The 27,641-nt window shown below is 42.3% G+C and overlaps 1 protein-coding gene across 1 annotated transcript; it reads right to left on the minus strand.

Moving 5' to 3' along the window:
- Window positions 1-1,270: 1,270 nt before the first annotated feature.
- On the minus strand, window positions 1,271-3,268 carry LOC146622230 (uncharacterized). The gene is made up of 4 exons (XM_085366791.1): window positions 2,982-3,268; window positions 1,818-2,864; window positions 1,498-1,666; window positions 1,271-1,403 (listed from the first exon to the last, which is right to left on the minus strand). Exons 1-4 carry the CDS (start codon window positions 3,178-3,180, stop codon window positions 1,271-1,273), a joined length of 1,548 nt encoding a protein of 515 aa, XP_085222917.1. The 5' UTR covers window positions 3,181-3,268.
- Between the last annotated feature and the right edge of the window lie 24,373 nt (window positions 3,269-27,641).

Genomic DNA, 27,641 nt, shown 5'->3' on the forward strand with positions numbered 1-27,641 from the left:
ACTGGCTAGATACCTTCTGCATTCAGAAAGAAAACAAGAAGGGCATACACCATAAACAATAATAACTGACAAAAATAATGAGACAAGAAATTAAAGTAACAAAATAAGTGCAAATCAAGTTTCCCTGTGTTGCAGTGTAGCTGAATGTTTTTCAACAATTTGATTTACGGTAAAACACATACCAAATATTTCCAGCCAAGGTTTGTTTCAATCTTCAGCATGTTTTTCCTGCCATTGTCTTGAAACTGTTCCATCTGTCCCTCTCATTTGATGCTGTTTACAAAAACAAAACAGCAACATTGTAAAGGGAAAAAGGAAAATGAATTTAATGGAGAAAAAAGATTATGACCTGAAATCTCACCATTTCCTGAGAGTCACAGGTCCTTTGAGTATCCTTATGGTTTCTGCTCAAATTCATTGTCTGAAAAGGGCAGGAACAAAACAAACCTTTTTAATCATAATAAAGACAAAATTAGATTTAGAGACAGACAACAAAGAAATGTGTAAAATATCTTGTTGAATCTGTTTACTTTACTAACCTTGAAAGAGACTCTTGGGTCTTAGCTGTGCCACCACCCTTAAACCTTAAAACACATGCATCAGAAAACCACTGCAACAAAATTTCAGATGTCCTCCACTGACATTTTTATTGTCTTGAACATATTTTGACCTCCACACACTTGCTGCTAGTCAAATATATTGCTTTAAACAAATAAAGGCAAAACAAGCATCTAAAGCTTGTCCTGGCATTATGAAAAGAAAAAAGCCAAAACTGCTTAAGCTCTACACTTAAAGTCAACTAACAAATGTATATTAACCATTGTCAGGAAAACATGAATTTGAACAAGCACATAAGCTTGTGACATCACTTTTGCAGAAACGTACAGCTACAAAATGCTATAATAACAGTTAAAGTCAAGTAATGTGTGTAACAGACAGTGCTGTTTAAATTTCAATGTTAACAGTTCAGTGCAACACTTAACTTGTTTGCTAATTAGGGCAATACAAAATTCAAATAGTTTAAACTCTGTTGTATAGAATATAGAACATCTCTGAAACCTCAAAAGTAGAGTTCTCAGTAACAATCCCTAGTTAGAGGGATTGTTTAAAGATATATGGTCAAAACCTCTGAAAAGCATGCCTGTGATAACAGAAATCAGGTAAGAGCACAATACTCAATATCAGCTGTGATAACTGAAAACATAAACAACACAGTAGTTCCCAGTCAAGGTACAGTTAAGCTGACTGTACCGATCTGTTCAAAATGTCTCTAAACGGTCTCTCGCCACTCGTGATCAGAGAGATCGGCGATGAGGGTGAGTACTCTTGGGTTCACATGCAGTGTCTTCTTCTTAGTTTTTTCAACTTTTGTTCCCTTCTCTGGGTTAATGTTGAAGAAACACCTTGATAAACACAATAATCCATAATAAAACACTATACAATGAAGAAAATAAAAAAAAGAAAAAGGGAAAGGCAAGGGAAAAGTAAAAGAATTACCTCTGAAGAAATTCAAGTGTGGAGCCAAGTTCCAGGGGATAGTGGATGTTCAGGCAGTAGTAGCTACCAATCATCAGACAGATTGCAGAGATGAAGTCAGTTATTTGGTCATTTACAACTTTGTGGTCAATGCTGAGCATGAACAGTCTCGATGCAAAGCAGGAGGATCCTTGGAATGAAATACAAGTGTAAAAGAATTAACTGTAAAACCCCCTTTACCATTCAAATGTGTCTTAAAATAGTGAAAGTGCAGACATTTAATATAGCGTATCCTTGCATTAGCTTAGGTTCTGTGCACACTGTACTAATTTTCAACTCACCACAAACAATGACACATGGTGTCACAGGCAGGCTTTCCACTTGGACTTCTTTTGCCAGACATGTTTCATCAACATAGTGGAAGAGGGTCTCCTCTTTTTCATCGAAATAGGAGAGGAGGAGGAGCATCATATCTTTCACGTCTTCTGAGCAGCCCTTCAGCTGTCCCCTCTGCATTCGAAGCTTTATGACAGCCTCCAAGACACGCTTGCTCTTGTCTGCACAAGTGGTTTTCAGAAAGTCCAGAACCCGTTTTCCCTTCTTTTCCAGACTGGTGAGGAAAGTCTCTTTCAGCGGTACCCCAGTAAGTTCTTCAAAATGGACTGTCATTCCAATCGCCTGAAACAAAAAAGGCCACTCTTCTTTGAGGGTTTGCATGTCTGCTCCGCTGTTTATTGCTTTGCGCTGAGAGTAGTAGGTGCATTTCATTAGAGTTTTTACTTCTTCATGACTGAAGCTTGTCTGTTCACTGAGAATCTTCATACGTTCCTTCTTCTCCTGCTGGGTTTCCAGTGTCTCACTGACTGGCAAAAACTTCATGTCCCACTTTATGCAGCCATATGTGTCTTGAACAGATGCTCGCTTTTCAGGTGTCACTTCATCGGTGTCATCTGATCCTCCCTGTTTGCGCTTCTGTAACACTGGTGAAGTAGACCTCTTCACATTTTCAATTCGTGCCTGAATCTGTTTTACCAAAGAGTGGTACCCCTGTCCTACCACATCCCCCTCTATGACATCCTGCAGTGACTTGGGATACAACGCAACCAGTTTTTTTGCAATTTCAGTCGAGGCTCTTCTACTTGGAGAGGCACAGGCTTTCATCATCTCCTTCACAATGATGCGGATCATCTCCCTCCGCAATCGAGGCTTTGGTCTTTTCTCTCTCTGAAGACACTGGATCAAGTCTTCTGGAAAATCTTCACTTGGAATTCTAAAGTTATCTACCCAGTCTAGAGAATATATTGGACTGGGTGAGGGGGAGGCAGAAAATGAGGAGCAAGAAGATGGAGACGATATGCTGGCCTGGCTTGAAATTTCCATATTTGGTGCTGTAAAACAATATCACAAACAATAGATTAATTGTACTTTTTGGACCTTGGCCAAAGCATAATAGAAAAAACAGAAAGCCCTTCATGGCTATTGTGCAATGAAATCATAATACTTACTGGTTTGTTTCCAGGCAGCCAGCAGTTTTCTTGCCTGAACTGGTCTCAGGACAGAGTTCAGATCAGTCTCACTGATGAACTGCAAGTCCTCAGATGTCTCCACTCCTAATGATTGTAGTGCCTCCACTACAATTTCAAGGATTGAGGCAGACAGGTCCGGCAGCACCTTAGTAATGGAACTCCTTATGCTGTCCCCCATTTCCGAGATGTCTGATAAAAGAATGTGAATAAAGGTCAATTTACACCAAGTTGGTACCTTTGGTCTTAAAACATGAAGCTGATCTTGCTTGATACTACACTTTTATACAGTGTTACGTAAATACCAAACTAACAGCACCATTATTGTGACAGCACACTGTGTTTCAATGGAACCATTTGGTACCCATACTTCATGTAAGATGTTAATGGATAGAAATCAATTAAGTCAATGATGTTCACACACTGCATCTTTTCTTTTTCCTTTCTCACTGAGTGCAGATGATACTGAGAATGGTATTCTGTCACATGCACCGACACCAGAAAATAAACACTGTCATTCTTAATCAAAATGAGAACTACTTCACCAAACTCAACAGAGTCAGAGCCCCCTGTGACAAGGAAGTGTCCTTTCTTGTACTGTGTTCCCTTGTACATCATTTCTACTGTGACCTTTGTATTGGTTTAAGTAAAGTCAAACATTTGAACTGCTTCTTGAATGGCTTTACTGTACAGCACTGAGTAAAATGGAGAACCATCTTTGACCTTCAAGACAGACTGACACAATGACCCTGCTGCAAGATAGGCTTGAAACATCTGATGTCTTTCAGAGAGTGTATGGCAGAGGTTTTTGAAATTTTTCAGATTTCTGGCACACCTCTTGAAATAACTGTGCTTACTTTCAAAGCGCATTGTCCATAATCTTATCAGTGGGCCAAATTTCAGAATCAGTGCTGGGTAATGGCGTAGAAAATGGTGTTTTGGTCTCAGGTTGCATTCTGGGAACAGAGCTTTTCTTGACTCTAAATATTCTTGAATAAGAATATCAAGATATGCTACCTGAGCCACTGAAATTTTCTGAGCACACACCATGTCTACAATATCTTTCAGCTGCAGAGTTAAGTTCCACACATCATCTGTGGGGTCTGTCACTGTGTCACCAACTATGAGAGGCAGCAATCGGAGGAAGTTCCAGTTCTGTATAGCCTGTCCTGAGAGTTTAGCTGCTTGAGGACTGACCTCAGATGGCTTTGTAGAAGCATCAGAGGCATGGAAACTAAACTGTTTGATGCGTCGGTTCAGAGTGGAGTAAGTGAACCATGCTTTTTTCTTTATGAAGTATTTCAGATACAGTGCCACATCATAAGCCAAAACTCCCTCAAAGATATCATGACCTAGACATGGTGGCAAGCCTGGCATACAAACGTTGAAGTATTTCAGTGAATTGAACACTGACCTGAACTTCACTCCTTCGACGTCTGGTGTATTGTCAATCTGGAGGCGATCAACAGCAGAGTTGTAGTTCTCTTTGGTACGTTCTGGTCCACACAGATTTGGGTCAGCACCCTGAAATTCAGATTTCGTTATCAGGCAGTACCTGCAGAAGTACTTTGAAGAACTAAAGTTTTCAGTGAAGCCACCAATACAGTGAGAACCCAGATTATCACCAGCAATGCAAAACAAAGTTCCTTTGACTCTAGTTTCATCTGATGCAACAATCCCACTGTCCTCCAATTCTTTCAAGTCTGCCAGTAATTCAGAGAACACATTAGCATGACCAAACTCTTTAAAATCTTTCTCCCTGCACAGTAAGACAAGAGACATGTGATCTGTGTCTGAGCGTACATGAAGTGGCAAGTTTGCCACTGATGCATATACGGCTAATACCTTGTGTTTTGTCCTTGCAGAGCCTAAAGGGTTAGCGACTTCAAAGGCATCCTGGTAGAGTACTAGCTTGAGACATGATGGGTTTTGACCAAAGAAATCATTTGATTTAAACAGCTTACTATCACTTAAGTCACACAGAACATCAACAGGAGGCTCAGTAGAGGGCTCTTCTGATTTCTGCCACAGATCAGACTCTAGCAGACATCTCAAAGTCTCTCTTAAAGGCACATAATAGGCAAACCTATCTTTTCTGTTTTCATCTCTCCCTAAAAATATTTTCTTTGGTTCCACATAGTTGAAGGCTTTTTTAAAGATCTGAGCTCTGGAGTGCACTGTCCTCAATGGCCCGGTATGACATGCAGAAAAAAGATCATAGCTTTTGACAGACTCGCAGACTTTGTTGATGTCCTCCTCTGATAATGATGTGTCATCTTTTAACAGTGATGCAAGTTTACCCAAACTGTATGTCTGTCCCAACTCATGTATGTTCTGCATTTCCTCCACAATGTTCTGTATGGTTGAAGCAGGCAGTAGAAACTGACCCTGCAATTTTAAGTAGAATAGTGAAACGTTTCTCAGAAAAAGATCACAGAATTCAGGGGGCATTTCCATATTATCTTCATCTGTAATAGACTGTGCAGCAGGCTCGGAAATCAAGGGTACAAAGTCATCTGATGTGGTTGGAACAGATGATGATTGACATGCAGACTGTCTATATAAATCACCAATGCTGCTGTCTGAAAACTCTCTGTGTTTACGTGACATGTGAGCAGTAAAAGATGATTTAACTCTAAAGGTATTTGTGCATCCTCTTACTGGACAAGTGACCACGTGTCCTTCCACAATATGGCTCTTCAGATGAGCTATTAACTCTTTAGAGTTCTGACACTGACGTTCACACATCGCCATTGCACATGTAAACGAAGAAACCACCGCCACACCAGTGACATGGGTGGGGGCAGAGTGTCTTCGGTAAAAATGAGCCTTAAACGCGCCATACCTGGTGTATGTCTGCTTGCAGCCTGCTTCAATACACCGAAAGAAACTACGTGGCTCATTCCGATGCAGTTTACAATGAAGCACGTAGCCCCTTGATGACTGAACTACCTTACCACAGAAATTACACATTAACATAACTCCATGTACTTTGGTAATTCCTCCCTAGCGAATTAAGCACGCCAAATACAGAAACTAATCCAGAGCAATGCTTCCCTCGCGACAGTAATGCTAACTCAACTCACAAATGCTAACTAAATTCACAACCTCACTCATAAAAAAACGAACTGCTAAAATTATCTATAAACGCTGGGCTGGTGGATTTTTATAACAGAGATAACTTGAAGTTGCATGTACTCACCTCACCTCGAACTAATTGTAAGCTGCCAGGATGTCTACAAATTCCGAAGATGCTGTGGTCCAAGCAGCAATAAATGGCGCTAAATTGCGAGTTCAAAACTGTGTCCGTTAGTGAAGCCAACTTGAGTCTCCTGCATGAAAAAAAGAGCGGTTGGCACACAGCTCAGCAGCGCGCCGCGCTATTGGTCATTTTCAGGTGACGTTATCCCGCAATGTAACGTCGCTCTTTGTTTCTTTAGGAGGAGGTTCGAATTTGATCAGAAGTCACGTCTGCAGACCGCTGCAGCCACGTCTTGCCTTGCTTCCCCCTTTTTTGGTGAAATGGTTCGCTCATACTGCACAATGTTGCTACCAGATTTTTTTTTTTTCTCTGCAATTCGAACGTAAAACGTCTGTACACAGTTTACCAGCAGTTTAGCTACCAATCAACAGCGATCACACAAACTCAAAATTTAAGGTGGACCCACTTAAGGTGGTCTGATAATATGGCGTGAAACACAACAACATATAGTTGTTTTAAAATAATAATTAAAAAAGATTATTGAAATCAATTTTATTCACAACCATGAACTTTATTTTTAACATCTTCTTTTGCTGTTGATTTTTTTATCAGAAGGTTAACAATGATATACTGCAGGCCTAACTTTTAATCTGTATATCAGTATCTGAATTTTAAAATAAAAAAATACTATCAGTTTTATTGTCTTTCACTGCTGATATTTGCTTCTTTTTTTTGTTTGTTTTTTTTTTGTTAATGGTATGTACTGGTTGTTTTATTACGGTGGACCCTATTTTTTAACATCTTGCTTCTGTAAAAATGAATGTTTTTGTTTGCTTAAAAATCTACAGCTTTATACTGTGAATTCCAATGTGCACAACCCCAAAAGATGTAGTTTTACTCAAATAATACCGTAAAATCTAAGTTTTTCAGACATTTTCAACATTACAATATGTAATTGTAAAATGTATGCATATTTATTTGTTTTCACAGAAAATATTTATAATTTCAACATTTTATTACAGTAAAAAACAAAGTTTTATCCAGTCTCACAATTAACGGTTATTCAATCTATTTAATACAGTAAAAGGAAGTTTTTGGTTTTACGCTCCATTACCGTTGGAATTTGACGGTGTTTTGATGTATATTTTACTGACTTTTTTTACAGTGTAGGAAGTTTATGGGAGTTAGTGAAAGTAAATGGAGAACACCTTCGGAATCACAGCAATGCGTTAGCTTTTTGAACAGGGGAAGCGTATTGTTTAAACTGCCTCTGTATTTCAAACAGGCAGGCACAATGCTGCCTTTTCTTGACATTCCATTAAAGATGCTGTTTGCAGCTTCAACATGGAGAAGAAAAGGGCTGCAGGAGGAGAAGAGAAAGGGGAGGAGGATGAATGATGCAGATTTTACTTGAGTCATACTGCCATCTAGTGTCACCTCACATATCAACAAGTGTTTTCCATGATGCTGAGCTTGAACATAAAAATAGACCAGATTTTTTTGGTCTTTGGGAAAAATCGTTATATTCTGTACACAGCAGACTAAAGATAAGATAAGATAAGATAACCTTTATTAGTCCCACACGTGGGAAATTTGTTTTGTCACAGCAGGAGTGGACAGTGCAAAAGTTATGAGGCAAAAATTAGAATACAATAAGAATAAATACAGTACACAGCTTTAGCACAAACATCACTGTCCTTCAGGTTAGGGCCAGGCCATTCAGATGTGAGTAAACCATGATCACTTGTATTGGTTCAGAGTGACCACAGGACTCAGCTCACAAACTCTCCTATGTGCACAAGTAATACCAAATACCCTCATAAAAACAGCCCAGGCCCTGCAGCTTAAGCCCAATAAATTGTAGAACTAATTCATCCCTGGTTCAATTTAACTGCTAAAGCAAAAATATGCACCCGTAAGAGGCCCAGGGCTGTGTGCAGTGCAGCTCATAAAGAAAGAAATGTTTGCATATGTTGTCTGTGGTGAGATGAAGTAGCTCATGTCACGTAGGTGATACTACTGGAATGTAAATTTGTAGAATATACACTGCAGTATACTGTTTCTCAACTTAGCAGGAGCTAAAATCATACCATACAAAATAAAAAAGTAAATGATGCTTTTCTCAAATAATGATACATGTTTCGGGTGACTATGTGAGCCTTCTCTTAATCAATTGAGTTGATTAGTCCATTTATGATATGACGGAACATTGGTCTATCAGTACATACGTGAATTGATTAATTCTTATATTATGAAAAAATAATAATGATCAAATTAAATATATTGATACACTTTGTCAAATTATAGTATAATTCCTTCTACTTTCCAAAAGTACAGTAACTGAACTGAAAATGAAATGTTTTACACTGAATATGAATAATTGTCAGTAGCACCCTATGAGTACATGCAGTAATAGAACTGTAACTGTTAACACCGCATGATGTATTAGACATATTAGTTTATAATTTAGTAGCATTTAATTCATCAGTTAAAGTATTTGATGTGGTGAAGCTCTTGCTCATCACTATATATGTCATAACTTCAACCTAAAACAGTCCTTGATATTTCAACATTATTCACACATCTTTCTCTGTCTTTGATTAACCATCTAAAATTAAAAATAAAATGCAAGATCTATGTAAGAACAGAGATTGGTCCAGATGGATTGAGGTTCAGTTATACAGTACCTTAAGTTTGATAAGATAAGAGATCACATTTGTGAAAAATCCTGAAACTATCCAGCTGCCAAAAATAGATCACTAAGATGTGTGATATTCATTTTCACTGTAAAAAAAATCCTATATTTATATTATTTCAGTCTTTTATTGACTCACAAAATATGAAGTAAATCAGAAAACCAACTTGTCAGAGTTGTTTGCTAAAACTAGTTGGTTTTCCAGTCTTGCAGAAGGATGGTCTTGGTTTGGTGATGTCAGCCAATTTAATGAGTCCAGCACTTTTGTTCATTGTACTATTCAGATGGTGATGGAATTGGACAGGTATTCACTGTAACTGCTAATCATATTGCTTAACTTGACATTTAACTTTCACTAATATGGGTGGTCATGTCAAAATATCACTTTTACTAACACTTCCAGGGGTGGCTGTAGCTCAGGAGGTAGGGTGGGGTCAAGGTTGGTGGTTCGTTCTCTTGCTGCTCCTCTTTGCACTAATCACTTCTTAGATAAGATACAGAACCCTGAGTTGTTCATAATGCATTTACACTACCAGTCAAAAGTTTCAGAACACAAATTTTTCCAGTTATTTATTACAATTCAAGTTGTTCAAGTCCAATGAATAGCTCAAAATGGTAATAAGGTAAGTGGTGAACTGCCAGAGGTTAAAAAAAAGTTTACGTTACCCAAAAAATGAAAAATAATGTATATTTCAGAATTATACAAAAAAGCCTTTTCCAGAAAACACGAAATGTAGGAAATGTTAAAAATGTAGGGTTTCCCTACAGAGACATTGCAAAGAAAGTCAAGGTGTCAGTGAGTACACCATCAAAATGCACTCAAACTAGGACACACTCTCACAGGATAAAGTCTGGCAGACCTAAAGCCACAACTGAATCAGAGGACAAGTTCCTAAGAGTAAACAGCTTGAGTGATAGGCAGCTCACAGAACAACAGCTTCAAGCACAGCTAATCAGTGATCATAGTAAGCAAGTCTCAGTTTCAACTGTGAAGATAAGACTTCGAGCTGCAGGGTTGACAGGACAAGTTGCAGCAAGAAAGCCATTGCTAAGATGTCAGAGTAAGACAAAGAGGCTTGCCTGGGCCATAAAACACTGCCATTGGACTACAGAAGACTGGAAGAAGGTATTATGTACTAATGAATCATAATTTGAAATCTTCAGTTTATCATGCAGGACCTTTGTATGCCGTCGGGTAGGTGAAAGGATGGTTCCAGAGTGTGTGGCATCAACTATCAAACGTGGAGGAGGAAGTGTGATGGTCTGGAGCTGTTTTGCTGGATCCAGGGTCAGTGACTTGTACAGAGAGGCACCCTGAACCAAAACAGCTACCACAGTGAACTCCACTACTACTGAGAGTCACTGCTCACCTAATGCGGAGTTTTTAATGGTCAAATGCAGACCTTATTACCTCCCCAGAGAACTCACTTCTATCATACTCACTGCCGTGTATATACCCCCCGACGCTAATGCTAGGTTGGCCATGAAAGAACTTTCTGCAGCCATTAACAAACACCAGAATAAACACCCCGAGGCTGCTTTTATTGTTGCTGGCGACTTCAACCACACCAACTTAAAGACAGTCCTCCCCAGATTCCACCAACATGTCTCCTGCCACACCAGAGGAGACAAGACTTTAGACCATGTGTATTCCAACCTGGCTGGAGCCAGGCTGGAGCCATGTACCCCAACCAGAAGCCTTGGATGAACCGGGATGTTCGTCTCCTCCTGAAGGCCCGCAACACCGCCTTTAGGTTAGGAGATGCACATGCCTACAGTACAGCCAGGGCTAAAGAAGGGCATCAAAAAAGCCAAACACCATTACAAAAAGAAGGTAGAAGAACACTTCTCCAACTCCAACCCCCGATGCATGTGGCAAGGACTCCAGACCATTACAGACTACAGGACCACCCTCCCCTGCATCCTCTGATGTCTCCTTCCTCAACGAGCTCAACAACGTCTATGCTCATTTTGAGCGAGGGAACCCCAAAACCACAACCAAAGCAGACGTGACGCCAGACCACCAACCTCTGACTCTCTCCCCTACCGATGTAGGAGCGGTGCTGAGCAGGATCAATGTCCACAAGGCTGCAGGTCCTGATGGCATCCCCGGGCGTGTTCTCAGAGCGTGTTCTGGGGAGCTTGCAGGAGTGCTCACAGACATATTCAACCTGTCCTTGGCCCACGCTGTGGTACCGGCCTGCTTCAAATCCACTTCCATCGTCCCGATACCCAAAAACTCCAACCCATCTTGCCTCAATGACTACCGCCCAGTAGCACTCACCCCCATCATCACTAAGTGCTTAGAGCAGCTTGTCCTAGCACACTTCAAATCCTGTCTCCCCCCCACCCTGGACCCCCACCAATTCGCATACCGCCAGAACAGGAGCACAGATGATGCAGTCTCCATCGCACTGCACTCTGTCCTCTCACACCTGGACAACAACAACACCTACGCCAGAATGCTGTTTATAGACTTCAGTTCAGCATTCAATACAATCCACCCCTCACAACTCATCAGGAAACTGACAGACCTGGGCATCAGTTCCCTCATCTGCAAATGGTTACTGGACTTCCTGACCAACCGCCCCCAACATGTCCGGCTGGATAACCACTGTTCATCTACAATCACGATGAACACCGGTGTACCACAAGGCTGTGTGATGAGCCCTTTCCTCTACTCCCTCTTCACCCACGACTGCAGACCTGCTGATGGTTCCAACACCATCATTAAGTTTGCAGATGACACCACGGTGATTGGCCTCATCAGTGACAACGATGAGGCCGCCTACAGGGAGGAGGTGGATCGTCTGGCTGAGTGGTGCGACAGAAACAACTTGCTGCTTAACACCGAGAAGACCAAGGAGCTCATCGTGGACTACAGGAGGAATGCTGACCCACATCCACCCATCCACATTAAGGGGACGGCTGTGGAGCGCGTGAGCAGCTTCAAGTTCCTGGGAGTCCACATCTCCGAGGATCTCACCTGGACGACCAACTGCTCCAAGCTGGTCAAGAAGGCTCATCAGCGCCTCTTCTTCTTGAGGACTCTGAGGAAGAACCACCTGTCCTCAGACATCCTGGTGAACTTCTATCGTTGCACCATCGAGAGCATCCTGACCAACTGTATAACAGTCTGGTACGGGAACTGCTCTGCCTCGGACCGGAAGGCGTTGCAGAGGGTCTTGAAAACTGCCCAGCGCATCGCCGGAGCACCACTTCCTGCCATGAAAGACATCTACAGGAAGCGGTGTCTGAAAAGGGCTGGAAAAATCATCAAAGACCCCAGTCACCCATCACATGGTTATGATTATGCGAACGTGCACCCGGTCAAATCCTTCTGCTCACCGGACCTGGAGTACCTGATGATTAAGTGCCGGCCATTCTGGCTACCGAGGGAATTTACAGCAGTGATTATTACGGCTGTTTACATTCCCCCACAAGCCAACAATGACCGAGCACTCAGGGAACTGTACAGCGCGATCAGCAGCGAGGAAACCGCACACCCAGAGGCAGCGTTTATCACGACCGGGGACTTTAATAAGGGAAACCTGAAGAAAGTCTCACCGAAACTCCACCAACACATCCACTTCAACACTCGTGGAGACCGGCTACTTGACCACTGCTACACCTCTTTCCGGGATGCGTACAAAGCCCTCCCCCGCGCCCCATTCGGCCAATCAGATCACCGCTCCATCCTGCTCCTGCCCGCCTACAGGCAGAAGCTGAAACAGGAAGCTCCAACCCGGAGGGCGGTGCACTGTTGGACGGACCAATCGGAGTCTGCGCTGCGGGACTGTTTTGATCACGCGGACTGGGAAATGTTTCACGTGGCTGCTATGGACATTGATGAGTACACAGACTCAGTCTGCGGATTTATCAGGAAATGCGTGGAAGATGTCGTCCCATCCAGAACAGTTAAATCCTTCCCAAATCAAAAACCCTGGATTAACGGAGATGTTCGCGCGGCACTGGCGGCAAGGAGCACCGCCTTTGCCTCCGCGAACACATCGGACTACAAACACGCACATTACCAACTCCGGAAGACGATCAAAGCAGCCAAACGTGAGTACAGGGACAGGGTCGAGCAACAGTTTGACAACCCTCGGAGTATGTGGCAGGGACTAAACACGATCACAGACTTTAGAGGGAAACCAGCACACCGCAGACCACGGCCTCTCTGTGTGAGGATCTAAACGTATTCTACGCTAGATTCGACACAGCGAACACCATGAGACCGGACAGTGTGCGCACCGCGGATGACGTCAGTGCACACACTGTGTCTGAGGAGGATGTGCGGAAGTGCTTCAGGAAGGTGAACGCACGCAAAGTTACTGGTCCGGACGGGATTCCCGGCCGCGTCCTCAAGTCATGCGCGGCTCAGCTGGCTGGAGTGTTCACACACATCTTCAACCTTTCCCTCTCTCTGTCTGTAGTCCCAGCCTGCTTCAAAATGGCCACCATCGTCCCTGTACCCAAATCCTCCACCATCTCCTCTTTGAACGACTGGCGACCTGTAGCCCTGACCCCCATCGTGAGCAAATGCTTTGAGAAGCTGGTCAGGGACTTCATCCGCTCTGCACTACCCGACTCACTGGACCCTCTACATTTCGCATACCGCCACAACAGGTCCACCTGGAGAAGAGAGACATGTATGTGAGAATGCTGTTTGTAGATTACAGCTCAGCATTCAATACCATCGTTCCCTCAAAGCTGGACAGGAAACTGCAGGATCTAGGACTGAGCAGCTCCCTCTGCAGCTGGATCCTTAGCTTCCTGTCTGACAGACGCCAAGTGGTCAGACTGGGCAGCATCACCTCATCCCCCATCACACTGAACACTGGTGCTCCACAGGGGTGTGTACTGAGCCCTCTTCTATACTCACTCTACACCTACGACTGCACGGCCACTAACAACTCCAACATCATTGTGAAGTTTGCGGACGACACTACAGTGGTGGGTCTTATCACCAATGGCAACAGCACCGCCTACAACTGCAAAGCTCTCCAGTGAGTAGTGCGGTGCTCTGAACGGATAATTGGAGGTGAGCTTCCCTCCCTCCAAGACATCTACAGGAAGCGGTGCCTGAGAAAAGCGGGGAGGATCATCAAGGACTCCAGTCACCCCAGCCATAAACTGTTCAGACTACTTCCATCAGGAAGGAGGTTCTGCAGCATCCGGTCCCGTACCAGCAGACTGAGAGACAGCTTCTTCCACCAGGCCATCAGACTGCTGAACACGTCATAGACACCTCACCTTCACTACTGGAACTTCAACATTATGCACTCCATACTGTACAGTAATGCCACTGTTTTGCACATGTCTCAACTCTGTATATTTTTATATATTTTACTTATTGTTTACTCTATTTAGTTTGTAAAATATGTGTACACACACACACACACACACGTAGAAAAATATTTAGTATACACATCCAGAAATGCATATACTATTATATATTGTACATATATTTATTAGTTTCAGATGTAGCCATTCTTGTTTACATTATTGTATTTGCACAACTCTGTTGCTTGTGAAGCTCGCACACAAGAATTTCACTCACATGTACTGTACCAATGTACCTGCATATGTGATGCGACAATAAAAGTGATTTGATTTGATTTGATTTTGATTTGACATGGACTCTTCACCCTCCTGCCCTCTGGGAGGCGCTACAGGAGCCTCCGGACTAAGACCACCAGGTACCGGAACAGCTTCTTCCCCACAGCTGTCAGACTCCTGAACTCTGCCTCCTGACATCTGACCCATGTTAACACATGGACTGAGCCTCCTCCTGAGCCTCTCCTCAGAGACCGCTGGGTCCACACGTGGCGGGATCATTCTGTCACGGTCTGGCTGGCAGACCGTGGGGATGTGGGGAAAAGGAGGACCCAGGCGCGGTACTCTGTGTATAAACAGTGCGTTTATTTACAGTGATGGAAAGTAACAATAAACCCCAGTGTATTCCCCAGACTCCCGTGTCAGCACCCCCCGGTGCTCGCTGCTCTCCCAAGCCTTCCACGCTCCACCTGTGGGAAACAATAGCGGCAGCTGTCAGGACACTTGGAATGGCAGGCATACACTTTAAGACAAAACCTAGACAGGGTGACTAACGTGGAGTCTCATGCAATGATCCCGCGTCGGTGGGAGCTCCAAGACTCTCCTAAGTAGCTCCCCCGACGAGCCCTGATCAGCGGCAGGTGTGTGGCTTCGGGTGTGGCCAGTCCCTCCGCAGGGCCACACCCCTCAGGCCTGGAGGTGGCCGAGCTCCATCCTCCAGGCACACCCGCAGACATACACACCCATACCTCGCCTAAACATATGAGTGGGACACAGACTAACACAGCACAAAGAAACACACATATGTACACGCACAGAGAAGGGGAAACGACACCAAAAATACATAATAATACACAGGTCCATGACTGCCCAGGGATCCTGGGTCGCCCAGTCCCAGGACCCTGACAGTACCCTCAAACACACAATAATAACATGGACTGAACCACCACTCACAACCACTAGCACTTTATATAGCCTCTGAATTATATCTCACTTATCTTAACTGCACAACCGTATAGCTCTGTGTAAATAATCATTCTGTACATTCGATAATTTTTAACCCTACAAATGTTTACAACTTGCATAGTTCCCATTTCTGTATAGCTGTATATCTCAGATTCTGTAAAGTTATTTATTTCATATTCTGTATAGTTTTTCATATTTATATCCTGTTCATATCCTGTACATAGCTTGAACTCACTACAGCCTGTACATACTTATAGTTATAGATAGGGATGGGTATCGTTTAGGTTTTATCCGATACCGGTGCCAAATCGGTACTTTTGAAACGGTGCCGGTGCTTAAACGGTGCTCAAACCGGTGCTTAAAGAATGGAGAACACAAAATTGGTCCAAAAACCTCTCATGTTCAGCTGGTTCACCAGGCCATCAGACTGCTGAACACGTCATAGACACCTCAGCTTCACTACTGGAACTTTAACATTATGCACTCCATACTGTACAGTAATGCCACTGTTTTGCACATGTCTCAACTCTGTATATTTTATATATTTTATATATTTTATTGTTTACTCTATTTAATTTGTAAAATATGTGTACACACACACACACACTTAGGAAAATATTTACTATACACATCCAGAAATGCATATACTATTATATATTGTACATATATTTATTAGTTTCAGATGTAGCCATTCTTGTATTTTGCTTGTTTACATTATTGTATTTTGCACAACTCTGTTGCTTGTGAAGCTCGCACACAAGAATTTCACTCACATGTGCTGTACCAATGTACCTGCACATGTGATGTGACAATAAAAGTGATTTGATTTGATTTGATTTGGTTTTTGTAAAAAGATAACAATGTTAGCCTTTTCTGCAGCTATAGGGCATATATGGTATCACTCTTGGCTGGAAGCAGTGCTTAAACAATGGAAAAAACACAAACTTTGTCCAAAACCTCTCATGTTCAGCTGTTTCCCTCTTTTACTTTGGTCATTTTAGCCTTTTTGGCCAGGGTGAAGGGAGTATCTGCCATCAAACAAGAAGACAGCCGCATGTAGATATGATGATGTTTGCTAGTTCACCTTACATGCATTAATTTAATAACGTGGTTAGCCTACTCAACGTAAATTACTCACGCAGAGAAGAACGGCTGCTGCTGCATCATCATCCGTCATCATTTCTGCTACACTGGCAGGGCTAGGGGCCAGGACTCTCCTCTTCGTGTTTTTGGGTATGTTGCTAACTCCGGGTCCGATAACAGGCACCACACCGCAGTAGATGCGCTCGGTGTGAGGTCTCGCAGCAAGCTATCAAATACAGCGCATTTCTTGGTTTTTGGAAAAAAAAAAACGCTATGCGTCGCCAGGTGTTTCATCGGATTTGAGGAGTTACCTCCTTTGACAGTATCAGCTTAAAGCACTTGTTGCAGGCTGCTGAGTTTGCATCTTTTGCTGTGAAGTACAGCCAGACTTTTGACCGCTTCGCCTTGGGCATTTTTAATCTGTAGCTCTGCATAAAAGAACGTACGTACCTGGCCCCGCCTACTATCCTCGGAAACGTAAAATGATTGGGTAGAAGTGTATCACAGCTCAGGAAAAAAAAGCACCGAAATAAAGCACCGAAATGTGCGCTGCTTTTCGGTCTGGTTACTACCGTTTATGTCGGAACTGGTGCCATCATGGCACCGGACACCGGTACCCATCCCTAGTTATAGAATATTCACAACATACTTCATACCGTGTACATTATAACATACCATAATAGACCCATTTCTGTAATATACTCACATATCTATATTATTGCTAATATATATTGTAATATATCTATATCACTAAAGCACTTCTGGATGGATGCAAACTGCATTTCGTTGCCCTGTACCTGTGCATGTGCAATGACAATAAAGTTGAATTCTATTCTATTGAATTCTATTCTATTCTACTCTGGAGCATCATGCAATACAATCTGGTATGCACCTAGTTGGTCAGGGGTTCATCCAACAGCAAGATGATGACACAGAACATAACTGTGTATACTGTTGGGTTGACAATAAAACATTACTTGACTTGACTTAACTTGAAAACATGGATTTGCCAGTACAGTGTCCAGACTTAAACCCTATCAATCTTGTTTGGGATCAACTCTACAGAAGAGTGAAAGCAAAGCAACCTACAAGTGCCACACATTTATAGGAACTTCTGCAAAAGATATGGGAAGAACTTTCTGAAGAAAATTTGAATTCTATTGTAGAAAGAATGCCACAGGTGTGTTCAGCTCTTATCAAAGGTGTCTACTTTGATGAGTCAAACGTTTAGGATACTGTTGGGTCTGTGTTTCCACAAGCCCTGCTGGTTTAGAGAGTTATTCATTATGAAGAAAACAAGACAGTCAGCGATCGATCGATTTACCTGCAAGGGAGGCCTCGTCGGTATCTCAGAAACGCACTTCGAATCTCATAACGAATGGCCCCAACAACGGCCTCCGCTTGCTGCCTTTTATTGGGAAAACAGTTCACACAATACACATCACAGCAAAGCAACGCCCACCATTGTCATTATGTTCTTAAATTTGTACAGTCTTGGTTCAAGCAGTAGGATCAAGACATTCCTTCGATCCTGAGCACCTCTCTATACACACACATAGTGCCTTGTCTTAGAACCATTCCCCAAATGGTTCTAAGACAAGGCACTGTGTGTGTGTGTGTGTGTGTGTGTGTGTGTGTGTGTGTGTGTGTGTACAAACTTAAGAACATAATGACAACATTCAACAATTAGACTTAACAGATACATTTTGGTTTATAAATGGATTCCATGATTTCTTTTTTAAACTCCAACTGCTCATTTAAGAGTGCAATGAGAGATTAACTTACTTACTTATTTAGTTCCTCCTGCGCCGGATGGTGCATTGGGCGGCAAGGGATCGCCAACGAGCTCAGTTTGCAGCCACATCTTCAGCCTTGTCCCATGAAAGATCGACCGCTTTCAGGTCCGCAATGAATGACCGTCTCCACGTCTGTTTTGGTCGTCCACGACTCCGTGTCCCTCGGGCGGGTCTCCATGACACAATTATCCATTCCTTTTAAGAGAAGTTAAGTAACGCCACATGAAGAACCTCCTTGTTGGTAACATAATCTTGATACGAGTAGCACAATGTCGTCTGCTCAATCAAGATCTGCAATTCGTCGTCCGTCGTGTCCTTGAACTCGCATGATGAAATCCACAGCAAGCACAAAAAGGAATGGCGAAATAACGCAGCCTTGTCGCACTCCCATCTCAATCTCGAACGAGTCCGAAAGATTTCCTCCGTAATTTTCGTCGGTAGCCACGTGATTATCAGTAGTTACCACGCCTACCTAGCCGCATCAGAGCCATTTTCCGTCAACAACTTCCATTTTAGACCCACAGACACGTGACTGGACAGTTGCCACATGCAGTAAATTTGGGCCCACGTGGGTTTTGGCATTGCAACGTCTGATTGTTTGAAGTGACGTGAACGCGACATCATTACTGTGATTCTATTGGCTCAAATGATTAAAAAGAGGTGTCAATCATGCAAATTGACCAAAAGAAACCAAAGTTACAGCCCCTCAGAGTTTAAAGGACCAGAGACCAATTAAACGCTCCATGCCCACAGCAGAAAAGGGCCATTGCCATGTAAATGTGTGGTTAATTCTTCAAAAAAAAAAAAAAAAAAAAAATATATATATATATATTTTTTAAAGCATTTGTAGGCCTGTTAATAAAATTAATTCATTTTTTCATGTTAACTGACACATTTTTAGAAGGGTTATGTGCTAAAAATAAAAAATATAAAATCTACTTACTTTTTCTGTGTTCCACTCTCAGGAACTTTGACACCGTAATTTCTGCTTCAATAATTACACCTCTGATGAAATTTCAGAAGTGTCAGACAGAGTTTGTAATTGCAGAGGAATAATCAATTAAATTTGGGCATTACATTTTCGAGCAGGAAGCTCAGAAACTCCCTGGGGGCTTAAGAGGTTTTAAACTGCATAATTTATAAAAAAAAAAAAAAAAAAAGAGTGGAAAAGCACTATTTAAGAATTTTGAAACGCAGCTTGGCGTGATGGTGCATTCGTGGCCTTACAGGTTACCTGAACATAAGAGGCAAATTGTTCAGAAGGAAGTTGCTGAAATGCTGAGAATGGGAGTAATAAAAGAGTCAAACAGCGTCTGGTGTAGCCCCATAGTTCTGTTTGTAAAGAAAGACTGGTCTATACTGTCATGTGTCGCTGTGTGCAGGCAGGAGTAGTAGACCCAAAGTGCAGACTCACGGCAGGCAAAAGTGTACTTCAAAACTCAGCTTTTATTGCTGGATGGCAAAACGTAACAAAAATCCAAATAAACTCACTCACACACACACACACACTCTCACACACACACACACACACACACACACACACACACACACACACACACACACACACACACACACACACACAGCCAGACAGCCAGACAGCCACAGCATGAATGAGGGTAGATCACGACACAGACACAGAGAAACACAGAGGGAGCAATCGGGGAATGGGTAACAGGAGGGAAACACAGCTGGGGCAAATCAGGCCTAACGAGACAAAGGAAGCAAAACCAGACGCATTTACATGAGACACAGACTTTCAAAGTAAAACAGAAAACCAGTGTTGCCAACTCCTCAGTAAGGAAAATCGCTATTGGTTGTCCTAAAAGTCGCTAGAAGTCACTAAATGACATCATCGCCTAATTTGCATAATTGGTCATGCTAATCTAATTGTAAATTATGTTGTTGGAGAGAGAAATAACATCGTGGAAGAGACATAAAGTGAGTAAAAAACGTCCTAAATGCATTTAGAGTTTATTTAGAACTACAAATTAAATTTCTTTTAGCAATTATTGTTTTTTTTTATGTCACAGTTCCACCCCTGCTCCTTTACCCGGGCTTGGACCGGCAAAAGTGACCTGAAATAGGCACTCTGGTGGAGTTACTTTGTGTGTGTGTGTTTATAAGTAGTTTTAAACCTTGTGATCCACAAGACAGCATAACAGTAAAAGAGTAAAAGAAGAACTGACTGCGTTACAGCACCCGCTGCTTGTTGAGAGTAAAAGCGATATGCGCTTTCACGTCTTTTTTTAGCGACTTTTTTTTTAGAAAAAAGTCGCTAAGGGGTCTGAAAACTCGCTGGGTCAACGACCCAGGCATCCTAACATATACAGCCTCAGTGTGGACTCCCGCAAGGTTCAGCCGATGTCGGCACAGCCTCAGTCGGGTGGTGCAGGTGTGTGGCAGGGGTGTGGTCTCTGGCTCTGCTGGAGGGGTGGTACGGTAAGCTGACGGGGCTGTGCCGGGAGGATGGAGTGGACAGGTGAGAGTAGTGATGGGATTTCTGGCTCTTTTTAGAGAACCGGCTCTTTTGGCTCGACTCATTAAGAAGAGCCGGGTCTTTCGGATCCCAACCAACTCTTCAGGTTGTTTTGTTGCTTTAACAACATTATAAAATTATGCACAAAAGGAATTACTAATGTAAAAAAAAAACCTGTGTTTATATATAAATATATACGGTGGCCCCTAGAGACAAAGCATGTACAAACTCCAAAAAGCATGTACAAACTCCAAAAAGCACGTACAAATTCCAAAGCATGTACAAACTCCAAAGCACATTTCTAGCGTTAACTGAACTTCCAAAACAGAGCTACCTAGATCACTTAAATTACACAATTGAAAGCATATGTGTAATGTTTGTGTATTTATACACAGGCACTCATACATATTCAAATAATTTTAAAAAATGTTCATTTACCTGTTACTACCACACACCAAATCCGGTCGTTGGTACTTCCTGGCTTGTGTAGCCACTAGGTAACAAAAGCTCAACACTGCCCCTAGCATGCTGGAGCACTTCTGTTGTTTTGTACATGTTTTGGAGTTTTTACATGTTTTCGAGTTTGGACGTGCTTTGGGGTTTGGACGTGCTTCGGAGTTTGTACGTGTTTTGGAGTTCGTACGTGTTTTGAAGTTTGTATGTGCTTTGTCTCTAGGGGTCACCGTAAATATACTTTTGTTTATTCACTCCACATAAAATGTAATAAATAACTCATATAATACAAAAACCAACTATTTACATTTCAACTTTTAACTATTTAAATTTTCAGCTTTTTCCTTTTAAACAAATTTAAAGTGAAACATCACAAAACACTGCAAACTCAACCCTATTAAATATAAATATGAAAAAATAGGAAAACAAAAAGAAGATGCACATTCTGTCATATGGGCCTGCATGAATTAACTTTCTGAATCCTTTATCATCCGCAATCATCCCGTCTTCCCAGCGCAAAGCACAAGGCTCGAGGGAAGCGGAAAAAAAGAGGGTGAGAGAAAGAAAAAAGCCGGCTCGCGTCGTTCACTTCAAAGAGTCGTCTCTAAGAGCCATTTCATTCACAACCGACAAATCACTAGGTGAGAGGGATACAACTAATGAACCATGTTCTTTTTAGTGCCTAGGCCCAGAAATGAGCGGTGTGTGGTGTGGGAAGGTGCTGGAAAGCTGGCTTCCCGGCTGGAACATATATGGTGCTGAAGCAGTGGGAATGCTGTATTTTAAAATAAAGGTGCTCAGAGGGACCCTGGAACACTGTGTGGATCCTGATCATTTCACAAAGAACTAGTCCATTTACAACGGGTGCACCTCAAAATATCCTTCGTAATTTTTCAGTGTGTGAAGCTTTAATCTCTTTTTTCTTTGCTCACAGAAAATAACTATAACAATATTATAAGAAGTGCTTGCATGTTCAAGGTATCCCTGCTAACCCTGGATGAATCTAAACAGATTTCACCATAAGGTTCTGTGTCCCATGCAGTGTTGGGACTAACGCGTTATTAAGTAACGCGTTACAGTAACTACGTTATTATTGTGGTAACGAGCACGGTAACTAGTTATTATGCCAAAATCAGGAACGCGTTAGTCGTTACTCGGATTTAGATAGGGTCGTTACTCGTTACTTCGTCTGGTGGCTATCACGGAGCTTCCACAGATTCAGTAACATTAGTAGGTGGGGGAAGCCAGCAGGTGGATGAAAGAAAAGGGACGCAGAAGGAAAAGAGACCCGAGGCGGCCGCCGGTCCAAGTGTGAACTGAACTTCAGGTAAGAAGTTATGACCTGCAGTCTCTCTGTGTCAGATATAAACCAAGTTTAGGTGGAGTTTATTTTTGTTATTCTGACTTTTTCCGTACTGCGTGCTAGCTAGCATGACGGAGTTTCTATAGAGCTGGGTGGGTGCTATGAAGTTAATGATGTTGAACTTTATTTTGTTCATAAGTTATTAGAGTTGCCAACCGTCCCGTCTGGTATTCAGAGAAAATATTACGCGTTTCTTATTGAGGTGAAAAGGAACAGTTTGTCCCGTAATTCAGCTACAATGAAAAAGGCACAAAGCTGGAGTTATTCTGTGTCTTTACGCTGCACAGCTGCCTCTTCTTCTTTCATTCTACCCCCTCCCTCTCCCGTTTCTACTTCAATCATGAAAACTGATCAATGATCAGCTGATCGGCTCTCTTGTTTGTTTATCGCTCACTTTGCGCAAGAAAGAGGAAACCAGCGGATGTCGCTCTAAACAACAGCAGCACGTTTAAGCTTGATCAGCTATTGTTAGAATTTATTTAATATTAATTTCTAGTATCAGCTGATGTTTGCTGGCGCCACAGCTGCAAAAAAGCTGCTGGTCATGATATGGTTTGGTTATCTGGTGAGAGGGAAACATGAAGATGAAACCAGGAGATGTCCTTACTGGATCATCAGAGCTGAACAGGTGATGGAGAAACAGGTTTACCTTTTAGGTAACATGAATGAGTTGAAGGGAAGTTATGAACTGTTTCTGAGAGACAAATAACCCCAGGATCCTTTTTTAGGTAGCTGACAGCTGGTAACTGTGTAGGTGCGAATCTAGCAAAGTGTTGCCAGGGGGCCAGGTAGGGCATTAACAGGGAAAGGGGGGCACAAAGAAATACTTTTCTTTCTTATTCTCATTTAAAATGTCTAGCTTTTAAAAAATAATTATCTGAATCTTACAACAAACGATTGATAGATTGATGCATACAGTGGGGCAAAAAAGTATTTAGTCAGCCACCGATTGTGCAAGTTCCCCCACTTAAAATGATGACAGAGGTCAGTAATTTGCACCAGAGGTACACTTCAACTGTGAGAGACAGAATGTGAAAAAAAAAATCCATGAATCCACATGGTAGGATTTGTAAAGAATTTATTCGTAAATCAGGGTGGAAAATAAGTATTTGGTCAATAACAAAAATACAACTCAATACTTTGTAACATAACCTTTGTTGGCAATAACAGAGGTCAAACGTTTACTATAGGTCTTTACCAGGTTTGCACACACAGTAGCTGGTATTTTGGCCCATTCCTCCATGCAGATCTTCTCGAGAGCAGTGATGTTTTGGGGCTGTCGCCGAGCAACACGGACTTTCAACTCCCGCCACAGATTTTCTATGGGGTTGAGGTCTGGAGACTGGCTAGGCCACTCCAGAACTTTCAAATGCTTCTTACGGAGCCACTCCTTTGTTGCCCGGGCGGTGTGTTTTGGATTATTGTCATGTTGGAAGACCCAGCCTCGTTTCATCTTCAAAGTTCTCACTGATGGAAGGAGGTTTTGGCTCAAAATCTCACGATACATGGCCCCATTCATTCTGTCCTTAACACAGATCAGTCGTCCTGTCCCCTTGGCAGAAAAACAGTCCCATAGCATGATGTTTCCACCCCCATGCTTCACAGTAGGTATGGTGTTCTTGGGATGCGACTCAGTATTCTTCTTCCTCCAAACACGACGAGTTGAGTTTATACCAAAAAGTTCTACTTTGGTTTCATCTGACCACATGACATTCTCCCAATCCTCTGCTGTATCATCCATGTGCTCTCTGGCAAACTTCAGACGGGCCTGGACATGCACTGGCTTCAGCAGCGGAACACGTCTGGCACTGCGGGTGTCACGGTGCGGCATGGCACACCGTGGAAGGAGTGGGGAAGGAGGACCCAGGCGCGGTACTCTGTGTATAAACAGTGCGTTTATTTACAGTGATGGAAACAATAACAGTAAATCCCCGTGCTCTCCCGTGACTCCCGTGTCGTGTCTTCCCAAAAAGTCCGTGCTCCGTGTTCTCCACTCTCGTGTGTCCACACACACCCCGTGCCTGCTGCCCTGCGATGTTCCACGCTCCTCCTGAGGGGAAAATGACAGAGGCAGCCGTCAAGACACTTAATTCCAGTAGGCATACACTCAGACTTTAACTAAGCAGAAGACTAACGTGGAGTCTCATGGAATGATCGGTGGGAGCTCCAAGACTCTCTTAAGTAGCTCCCCCGACGAGGCCTGATCAGCAGCAGGTGTGTGGCTTCGGGTGTGGCCAGTCCCCTTGCAGGACCACACCCTCCAGGCCTGACGCCGCCTATAAACAGGTGCTCAGCCACACACACATATATATATATATACATACACACAAGCACAGAGAAGGGAAGCAACACCAAAATACATATAATAATACTAATAATATAATTCATAACTGCTCAGGGATCCTGGGTCGCTCAGACCCAGGACCCTGACAGCGGGATTTGATTCCCTGCCGTTGTAGTGTGTTACTGATGGTGACCTTTGTTACTTTGGTCCCAGCTCTCTGCAGGTCATTCACCAGGTCCCCCCGTGTGGTTCTGGGATCTTTGCTCACCGTTCTCATGATCTCATCCCGTGACCCCACGGGATGAGATCTTGCGTGGAGCCCCAGATGGAGGGAGATTATCAGTGGTCTTGTATGTCTTCCATTTTCTGATGATTGCTCCCACAGTTGATTTTTTCACACCAAGCTGCTTGCCTATTGTAGATTCACTCTTCCCAGTCTGGTGCAGGTCTACAATACTTTTCCTGGTGTCCTTCGAAAGCTCTTTGGTCTTGGCCATGGCGGAGTTTGGAGTCTGACTGTTTGAGGCTGTGGACAGGTGTCTTTTATAAAGATGATGAGTTCAAACAGGTGCCATTCATACAGGTAATGAGTGGGGGACAGAAAAGCTTCTTACAGAGGACGTTACAGGTCTGTGAGAGCCAGAGATTTTCCTTGTTTGAGGTGACCAAATACTTATTTTCCACCCTGATTTATGAATAAATTCTTTACAAATCCTACCATGTGAATTCATAGATTTTTTTTTCACATTCTGTCTCTCACAGTTGAAGTGTACCTCTGGTGCAAATTACTGACCTCTGTCATCATTTTAAGTGGGGGAACTTGCACAATCGGTGGCTGACTAAATACTTTTTTGCCCCACTGTATATACCATCAAAACAGTGTACATCACTGTCACAACAGTGTTTATTTTCATTCAAAGGCTTTATGATTTTTCCTATAATGGTGGGCCAGTCTCTAGTCAAAATGCCCGGGCCAATTTTCTGTCCCAGTCCAGCCATGTATGTAGCTCATCTGCAGTCTGGTGTTGCCTACATCTTCCTGTTCAGAAGGCAGAATTTCTGAGTTCTGAGTACAATCGAAAGCACCACGACTGCAGTTTTTGTGTTGGATGTAAAAGGCGCACATGACGCTGTGACGTAGGCTAGAATCATGGCAGCAGTCAATGACGGTCCAGGCGTGGGATTTCTCTCGTGGAAATATGCACATTATCTTTTCCTTTCTATTGGTAGGTGGCACAGTGCACTTGTGGCAAGTAAGCAAGCTAGAAGACTGGCAAAGTTATGGAAGAAACACATTAACAAGAGAATTCTGAGTAAAACCAAAGTTACTTTCCCTAGTAACTAGTTACTTTGAAAGTAATGAGTAACTTGAAGTAACTGAGTTACTTTTGAGAGAAGTAACTAGTAATGTAACTAAGTTACTATTTTAAAGTAACTTACCCAACACTGGTCCCATGGCAACCTAAATGTTTCTTCACCCTTACTGAATCAGTTTGCCATGAAATTTTCCAGTTTAATCTTTTTATATATTAGTGCAATACATCAGAAATCCCACACTGTTGTACAGCACAAAGCATTTATCAGTTCTTTGCGCCACTCCATTGTCTCATTGGTCTGAAATCGATCACAGCAGTTCAGGAGTCCTCAAAAATTTCACTGATTCACAGCAGAAGATTATTCCCACTACACACCACACACACACACACACATCACCATCAGTCTTTTTGACTGGGGGGCCTGTGTTTTTCTGAGGTCATGGAAGATCAATGTTGACTCCATGGCATAATCATCTGAGGAATAAGATTAGCATATCTTAGCCCGATTGAGTTGTCTCATGAATGCAGTGGGGAGGGCTGATTAAGGATTGATAATCCCAGTAGGAGCAGTTGTGAATTTCAGGAGGCAAGGAGAGAGAATGGAGGAAAAAGAGAATGGAATAGTGGAGAAATACTGACTTTGAATGTGGCACCCAAAACCATTTTTATTCCAAATGAATAACTAACCTTAATCATAATCATTTACAGCTTGCCTGATTTTGCTTTATTAATTCACATATATATCACCTATTACATCTCATAAAAATATTTTTGCAGTGTCACCATGTTCAGGGTCTTTCCAAATTTTGTCTAACATAGAGGTTTGTTGAAATTCCAACTTTTTTAGGTACTTGAAAAGTGAGAGGATGATGAGAACTATATGTTTAACATAACATCAATGTAAAAATATATACTGACCATCAAGAGCACAGCAAAAACAAGATTTATACACAAAAAGTTGCCTAAAGAAGTAAGGGAGTTTTCAGACATTACAGTAAAAACCCAAAACAAATCCATGTTGGGTGACACTTTATAATACCCACCCAGTATTGAACATTATTAAGGTATTAGTTAAAACTTAATTCATCATTTAAAAACCAATACTCCCTTTTAGCTTGTCATTTAGAAACATTGATGTAAATAGTTGCTTTGTATTTCATAGTAATTTCACACTATTAAGCATTATTAAGGTATTAATAAAGTATTAGCAAGTGCTGAATTCATCATTTATATAGCATTAATCATCCCTAGTTTGCCATTTATAAATAAAGATATATTATTATGAATATGATTATTACTAGTAGTGATGTAATTGCAGTGATATCTGTATATAGTGTAACAGTAACAGATGGAAAAACATATCTGTATTTATAAATGGCATACTAAGGAGGAGCCCTCGCTGATACCTCACTAATGTTTAATGGTGTGACATTACAATAAAATGCTACC

Source organism: Diplotaxodon limnothrissa, linkage group LG11 (assembly GCF_057381915.1).
Source record: "Diplotaxodon limnothrissa isolate DT_005_m linkage group LG11, D_limnothrissa_male_GT1.1, whole genome shotgun sequence".
Lineage (NCBI taxonomy): Eukaryota > Metazoa > Chordata > Actinopteri > Cichliformes > Cichlidae > Diplotaxodon > Diplotaxodon limnothrissa.

Excerpts from the sequence above, each read along its gene's own strand:
- LOC146622230 (XM_085366791.1), bottom strand. The coding sequence starts at position 3,180 with ATGGGGGACAGCATAAGGAGTTCCATTACTAAGGTGCTGCCGGACCTG. Across the intron at positions 2,865-2,981 it reads GGCTGCCTGGAAACAAACCA|CACCAAATATGGAAATTTCA; the intron begins GTAAGTATTATG and ends ATTGTTTTACAG. Across the intron at positions 1,404-1,497 it reads ACACTTGAATTTCTTCAGAG|GTGTTTCTTCAACATTAACC; the intron begins GTAATTCTTTTA and ends GTGTTTATCAAG.